Below are 8,501 nucleotides of genomic sequence, written 5' to 3' on the forward strand. Positions count from 1 at the left end.
AGCAACAGTTTGGAAAGGTGTAGTTTCATTGATAATAAAAGGAGGGTAAAAATCCAGTAGATCGGCCTTGTTTTAGCCCTGTTCTTCTCGCCGGATGCACAGCGATGGGAGAATGGACAATACTAGAGAGATTGCTGGAGGCGGCTGTCCAGCAGCATTCGACCATGATAGGAAGGTAAGAGGATTGTCAGGATCTGCAAAATCAGCAAATGAACCTTTATCGCGGCGAAGTGTAACACTCCTTCCGCAGATTTTAATCCACTATCATGTATCCATAATGACGGTTAACTTTACCAGTAGTCTCTTTTCAATCCATATAATCGAACGTCTCAAATCCAGGAAATTCCAAAGGTACCTTGTTGCAGATTGGGTAAAACGCGTTTGGAAGCGATTGCCTCCTGGGGCAAGTTACCTTTCGCGATATATTGCTGGCAGTTGGTGGATATGTACATTGTTGTGTAAAAGTGAGCTCCTAAAAGTTGCAACTTTTGGTGCTTTTCAGACCTGGGTGGGTCGGGTGGCGGGAAATATAAAATTGACGGGACAGATGGTGCCGAGTTTCGCGCGGCACAGTCTGGCGAATGTCTCCGGGTGTTGCAGATCGATTGAATCAGTTGGACTTTGGTGCTTTTCTCCCTACAGGATCCTGTTGACGGTAGTGGTGATCTTCCGAATCCTTGTGGTGGCTATCGTGGGGGAGACGGTGTACGATGACGAGCAGACGATGTTTGTCTGCAACACCCTGCAGCCGGGCTGCAACCAGGCTTGCTATGACAAAGCGTTTCCAATCTCCCATATACGCTACTGGGTTTTCCAGATCATCATGGTGTGCACCCCCAGCCTTTGTTTTATCACCTACTCCGTGCATCAGTCCTCCAAGCAGCGGGAGAGACAGTACTCCACCGTCTTCATCTCCCTGGACAAAGAAAAGAAGCGCGAAGACAACAAGATTAAAAACACAACCGTGAATGGGGTTCTGCAGAACTCGGGAGTTTCCAGCAAAGAGATGCAGTCGGACTTTCTAGAGGTTAAAGAAATGCAAAACTCGGCTGCGAGGAATAGTAAGATGTCAAAAATGCGGCGACAGGAAGGGATCTCCCGTTTCTATATCATCCAGGTTGTTTTCAGGAACGCTTTGGAGATCGGGTTCCTGATGGGACAGTATTTCCTGTACGGATTCAACGTCCCGTCTATGTACGAGTGCAGCCGTTACCCGTGCGTGAAGGCGGTCGAGTGTTACGTGTCCAGACCCACGGAGAAGACGGTCTTTCTCGTCTTCATGTTCGCCGTGAGTGGACTTTGCGTCGTGCTCAACCTGGCGGAATTGAATCACTTGGGTTGGAGGAAGATCAAAACCGCAGTGAGGGGGGCGCAGGAACGGCGGAAATCCATATACGAAATTAGGAGTAAAGATTCGCCACACAGAATAGGGGTGCCTAACTTTGGAAGAACTCAGTCCAGTGACTCTGCCTATGTGTGAGAAGGAAGCGTACACACTTGTTTCCTCTTGCAGGTAAAGTGGTTTGAGTCTGACCCAACCACGCGAAGGATGGTTCCGTGGTCACCGCTCTCTTGTCCACTTCAGAAGCCTTCTGGCGGAATCTAAAACCTTCCTAAAGACAGACTGGCCACCGTGCATTGCGCCTCGACGAGTACTAAGTGTGCTGTCTCATCTCGCCAATTCTTCTGTGCATTTTAAAATGTTCACATTTCTCGTCCCAATGAGGTGGCAGAACCCACGCGGAATACGTTCGGCTAAAATGAAACTGCGTGTTTCGTATATCTATGAGAAGATACAAAGTAACTGTTGCATCCTGGGCTCACGCCGTTTATACAGCCGTTATGTAGCGCTTCGTGTAAAATTACTGATATATCATTGATGGTCTAATTCAAACGGCTGCTGTATCAGAGGGTTGAGATCCGTCTGTGACCATTATACCTTTTTTAAAAGATAATTAAATGGGCGATGTTAATTTTTCCAAGGTAGCAAGCAAGTTCTGCTTGAAACTGTGCGTTTTAGCACTGATTAAATATAACTGTACATTTATTTTAAAATACGAATGTTCTAGGCGCTGTCTCATTTCAAGTAGTCGCATACACGAATCCGTTTAGAATCCCCTTATCGTACGGATCGTTCCCGTCTCTGAAGATATAGGGATTGTTGTCTACTTGTTTGCCTACTTGTCCCCACCGTTAACCTTAATTAATGTACATGTTGGTATCTACGTGAAATATGATGTTCTGTTTTGAATATTGTCAACTTGTAGTTTTGACAGGTATTTGTTTTCAGTGCTCTGATCAGCACTGTGTATATACAGTAGCTGAAAGGACCAAAGTATTTGAAGTTGTAAACTTCAACAGCCGGATACGTTTCCAATAAGGTAATTTATCCAAGGTGGCCTCGTCAGCATGCTTTTCTTATCAGCTCGCTGTGCATGTGTGCAGGAAGATGGGGGACGAATTAGATGGGCGAAAAGAAAAAAAACACGATTGTGTCATTTTGTTCCATCATCATAAAACATAACAGTGTATTTAGTTCAGTTGAAACCAGTGCGACTAAAATGGGTTCTGCTTATTTAGTGTAGAAGTTTTATTATAATATCTGGTCTGTATCTCGGAGCTGTTTGAGGGCCTTGCAGTGCACGAAATGGCTTCTGTGATCCCCTGGTTATAACTGCGGCAATTACTAAAATACCATACTTAATCGTTCGTAACGGAACAACGCAAGATCAGCAATGGCAAGAAATAAAGACAGGGATGTTTTAATTTTTGGCTTTTTAACTTTAGAAATGTCACCCTGATACTATTGATTTTTGAGTGCCATATGTGAAATATAACTAATTTCCAACTTGGGATAAATAGAGTTAAATGACATGGAATTGGTTGTATGCGCTCACCGATATTGGCCTGCTATCATGTATTTGTCTTCAAGATCTGATGCATATATTAATATTTATTCGCAGCATAATGTTGTTCAGCCTGTGCAAACTGTAATACAAAATAAACTTTTTTTTTATTTACAATGAAATATTTGACGTCTGCTTATTTAGGTTTTGTTCAGCAGAGAGATTGAAACAAGTCATGGAACAATTTGTAACTAGATAGATAGATACTTTATTGATCCCAAAGGAAATTATAGTGTCACAGTAGCATTACAAGTACACAGATATACAATATACAAATATTAGAAGGGAAGTAAGAAACAGTACAAAGTAAGCTACCTCAAACTGTCTAACAGGAGGAGTTCATCACTTCCCTGGGGAGAGCCAGGGTAAGAATCACCTCATATAGCACTCTTTGCAGTTGTCTTAGTCCATTAGTAAAAGTGCTCCTCTGTTCAGCCAAGGTGGCATGCAGATGGTGAGAACTTTGTCCAAGATTGCCAGGGTTTTCTGAAGAGTCCTTTGTTCTTCCACAGCTTCCAGTGTGTCCAGTTTGACACCTATAACAGAGCCAGCCTTTCTAATCAGTTTATTGAGCCTGTAAGCATCACCTGTGTTGATGCCATTGCCCCAGCACACCACTGCATAGAAGATTGTTCCGGCAACAACAGACTGACAGAACATGTGAAGGAGAGGCCTGTATACTCCAAAGGACCTCAACCTCTTCAGTGACTCTGGCCTTTCTTGTACACAGCCTCCATGTTCAAGTGCACCTCCAGGTACTCCTAGGTCCACTCAACATCCATGTCCTCACCATCAATAGTAACAGGGAGCAGTTCAGGCTTAGTCTTACCAAAGTCCATCACCATCTCCTTTGTCTTACTGATGTTGAGCTGCAGATGATTCAGCTTGCACTATTTGACAAAGTCCTCCACCAGGGTCCTGTATTCATCCTCCCATCCTTCCTTTATACACCCAAGTATTGCTGAGTCATCAAAGAATTTTTTGCAACTGTCATGTCTCAGTGTTGTATCTAGAGCCTGAGGTATACAGGGTAAACGGGAAGGGAGCCCCTGGGGCCCCAGCGGGATTTATGGCCATGTCTGACCCACAGCTCTGAAGCCACACAAACTGTGGTCTGCCAGTCAGGTAGTCCATTATCCAGGATGAAATGTAAGTGACAACTTGCACTGAATGGAGCTTTTCCCCCTCAACAATGAAGGCTGTATAGTGTTGAAGGCACCTGAGAAATCAAAGAAACATGAAAACAATATTCATAGCAGTTAGCTGACTGTTTACAGTGCCTGTGACTTGAGTTCAATTACACCACAGCAAAGGGTCTGTATGTTCTCTCCATGGCTGCAATGGTTTCCTCCAACTGATCTGTTTTACTTCCACGGTCCAAAGACACGCAGGTTGGCACTTTATTTGGTCACATGGGTGTAATTAGGCTGGAAGGGTCTGTTACTAAGATCTATCTCCAAGTAAATAAAATAAATAACAAAATTATATGAGATGGAAAGATGGAGAGAGGGCCACACCTCAGTTACCAATAGGCAAGTTATTATTAAGGTCTTTTAAAATACATGTTGCCATTTTACTACAGTGAAAATGAGGCCTAATTATTATTCTGTTTTCATACTAATATCTTATATATTTCTACGATGTATTATAAAACACCATATTGGGTATATTTAAAGCAGAGCTTGATAGACTCCTGATTAGTCAGGGCTCAAAGAGATATGGGAGAAGGCAGGAGATGAAGCTGAGAGGGAAAATGGATCAGTCATGATGAAATGGCAGAAATGACTTGATGGGCCTAATTCTGCTCCTATATCTTATTGTCTTATAATCAAATACATTTTTATTAAGAACAAAATGAAAATCAAAACATAGAATATTATAAAGGTAAATTATTAGTGCTATCCTGAGTACTGGGTAAGATTTTAACCAGTTCATACTTATATCCTAACTTCACCATGGTTTGAGTAATTTTCCCCTGGACTTACTGCTAGATAGCTAGATAGCCTATTTCAGTTTAATTTAAGCATGAACTGAACACAGAGAATCTCTTTGCCATTTTAAGACTATTCTGGTGGACATTTACTCTGTTTAGTGTGCTCATTATCAGCAAGTGTTCCTTGTACCATTCTCTGCTGTTTGGTTTGACACTGTATTCTCTCCAGCCCTTGTTCTCCTCTAAAGCATGTTTAATTCCTAAATTTTCATAATTCTGATGCACAGTAACCAATATGACACATTAATTCTGTTTGTCCCTCCATTGATGCTGCCTAATTGGCTAAATATTTCCAGATACTCTAGGTATTTGACTTTCAAGATCTAGAATATGGGTGGTCGGAAATGATTCTGTCATTGTGGACATGGCCTCTTTCCACTGACTTTCCAGTCAGTATCTTTCTGAGTCACATTAAAAACCTTGCTGGATCTTCTGTTTGAATACTCAACTGCATCAAATTCTCATATGGATCTCTGCTAGTCATGGCATCATAGACCACTACAGCATAGAAACAGGTTCTTTGGCTCATCCAATCCATACCAAGTCCCATTAACTTACACCTGGACCATAGCGCTCCATACCCATCCCATCCATGTACCTATCCAAGTTCCTCATAAATATTGAAATCAAACCCGCATCCATCACAGCTTATTCCATGCTCCACTACCCTCTGAGTAAAGAAGTTCCTCTTCATATCCCCCTTAAACGTTTTACCTTTCACCCTAAATCTATGACCTGTAGTACTGGTGAACTGAGGTTTAGAGGTCACATTGGGAGTCAATGAGTGTCTCCTTCTCCGGTGTCACCATAGTGTTTCTAATATTAATGTAAATTTGGTATAGTGGTCTTTATGAGTATTTATGACAGATAAGGCTAGTCAATAGAATTTAAAAAAGTAAGAATGCCAGTTGCTAGGAAGCAGCCTTAGGTTCAGAGAGAATCACTTTTGTCTAGGCATTGAAAAGTTGTGACTTTATTAAGTATCACAGACTTCACTTATGTATAAGTGACAGTGTCGATTGTGTGGAAGAGTTCTCTATTTCAGATGAAATATTGAACAAAGGCCTATCTGCTCAGTAGTAGGCATAAAGGATACCATTGTACACGGTAATGCTTTCAGTGTACAAGTCAATATCCATCAATCAGTGTTAGAAAGAAAGAATTATCTGGTCATTATTATATCATTTCTTGCAGGAACTTGTACTACACAAACTATTTGTAGTGTTGCATTCAGCAGGTGATTACACTTAAAAGATACTTTCTTAGTCATACAGTACAGTCTTAGTGCAAAGTTCTGCATAAGTACAAATCTTTCCTTTTTACAAGGTTTTTTTTCAGTAAGTACTGACACAGAAGTTAAATGCCAGTTCACAAGTCCAATCATGGTAAATATGAAATGAACAGAATGCAGACATGAGTAACATTCATCAAATTTATGCCACAGGAAATGCAAGACTATGTCAGATGGGAAGGTAATTAATGTACAAACACTTACCTATTCAGGAGAACGGGTCAAAATAATCACAAAAGAAAATAACTGTGTCTGATGTTGGACATGCAAAGTCAAACCAAAAATGGTGGGGGGTGGGGGAGAGGAAATTTCAGCATGTCATTCAGCAACTCTGCAGAATATTAATTTTTTAGATTTTATGACTTTGTGGAAAACTGATAGTGTTAAGTTTGTGGATAAGCAGAGCCGGTGGGGAAAATGAGAAAGAGATTTAAACTGGTTAGTTTGAAAAGAGGAGAGGGTCCAAAGACTGGTGATAATAGTATACAACAAGAAGAGACATTAGTGAAATTAGAGAAATAATTATACAAATGTGCATGTATCATTTAGAGATTGTATCAATGATGAAAGTAGAATAGCAGACTATAGGGTGAGAACAAATTACAAAACTGAGCAGATTTTGGTGATCTAAAAATTAAGTCAATATTATATCAGGGATGCAAGTCACACTCCTGTGCATGCACTCTCACCCATAACATAACAAAAACCGTTGACATTTCTAGAAAAAGAGAAATATTATAATGAGGAAAATTGAAGGGGCTTGGCCAAATGTTTGGTCTACCATGTAGACAATGCATCCATAGAAGATGGTACTGGCAGAGCCGATGTAAGGGAGAAGGAGAAACTGGAAGTAGAGAAAAAGAAACAAATTGAAAGAAGCTTAACAGCTTAACTTGTGGGCCAGTGATCAGTGGACTCTCCATAACTAGAGCTCAAAACCAAGAAAAATCTGAGAAGGGAAAGCAGTATCAGAAATGATTTATTATTATTTCAGTGAAAAACAGAAGAAATTTTGGGCTAAAATTAGAAAGATTCTTTAGGTCAGTGCAAGTTGCTTGTCTCAGTTACAAATTGGTTAGGTTGGGATTACGTGCAAGACCGACTCTCCATGTTCACTAAGTCTCATATGCATGCAAGCAATTCTGGGAGCTGGGTGGCTTTTTGAGAGTTTGACGTGGGAAAAATCGGGACAGAGTTAAACCAGGCAAAGAACGTTAGAATTGTTAGAAGTTCCCTGTAAAATTAATTAGTGAATATGTGAAGTGCAAGTTGACTAAATTTATGTCTTGCCAGTAGCTTGCAAGACAGTTAACAGTAGAGACTTTATATCCCAGAGGGGCTGCTTGCTGGAACGGAAATTTAGAAGAATCCACTTCATGGTAAAAAAAAAATCCTTCTGGGCAAAAAAGGAGGACTGTGCAAACCTAACAAAAGTAAAGGTCGGCCTTGTGCACACACTGAAATTCCATGGGCTAGACAGCATCAAGCTTTAAATGCTGTCTACATCCAGCATTCCGTGTGCTCACATCGGCTTTGCACACATCTAACAGCAGTATTTCTAATGCAACCTGCACGGAGAAGATGCGGGATTGACAGAAAATGTCAAGTTGCGCTTCGTAAGGGAGAGAAAGAAATAATTTAAATACATCATTTAACAGGCGAGTGAATTTACATTTTACACAGGGCGGTCATTGCAATCTCCTGATGTGTTGATGAACAGTGGCAGTCTGTGAGGAAATTTCAGAATTCCAGCTTTTTTTTTTAAATTCAATGTATACTTGAGATATTATTGATACCGGATAAGTCCAGACGACTAGACTCAAGAAGAGCTTCTTCCCCATTGCTATTAGACTTCTGAACCAATCACCTCTTTGAGATCTCTTTCCTGGTGGCACTGACTTCGAATGCTGAATCCAATCTTTCCTGTTATTATCACTTTCGCATTTGTGTTGGCACTACTTTATTTTTGCACCATTCCGTCGATTCACGCTCTTCGCTCTTATTATTGTATGCACACAATTTACTTTGTGAGCTTCATGCGAGAAATTAATTTCATTGCACCCTGATGTATACGGCAATAAACTAATGTGAACCGGGCCTGCTTCAGAAGAGCGTTGCAGCGACACCGCTTCCGCTGTCTGCAACAACCTCACCCGGACGCCGAGTGCTCTCGATGGGGATGACGGCAGAAGCATCGGTGCTCCTGCACCACCATGGCAACGCGTCTCCCGGTTGCCAGGCGACAGCCTGACGCTCCCGTTAACTCTCCCCTCCCCTCGTGACCCAGTGTGTTGGTGTCACATGACATACG

General features: G+C 41.4%; 1 protein-coding gene across 1 annotated transcript; it reads left to right on the forward strand.

Moving 5' to 3' along the window:
• The first annotated feature begins 104 nt into the window (after window positions 1-104).
• On the forward strand, window positions 105-1,480 carry gjd2b (gap junction protein delta 2b). The gene is made up of 2 exons (XM_059956046.1): window positions 105-175; window positions 643-1,480. Exons 1-2 carry the CDS (start codon window positions 105-107, stop codon window positions 1,478-1,480), a joined length of 909 nt encoding a protein of 302 aa, XP_059812029.1.
• The last annotated feature ends 7,021 nt before the right edge of the window (window positions 1,481-8,501 follow it).

The sequence above is a fragment of the Hypanus sabinus genome, chromosome 2 (genome assembly GCF_030144855.1).
Source record: "Hypanus sabinus isolate sHypSab1 chromosome 2, sHypSab1.hap1, whole genome shotgun sequence".
Taxonomy (NCBI): domain Eukaryota; kingdom Metazoa; phylum Chordata; class Chondrichthyes; order Myliobatiformes; family Dasyatidae; genus Hypanus; species Hypanus sabinus.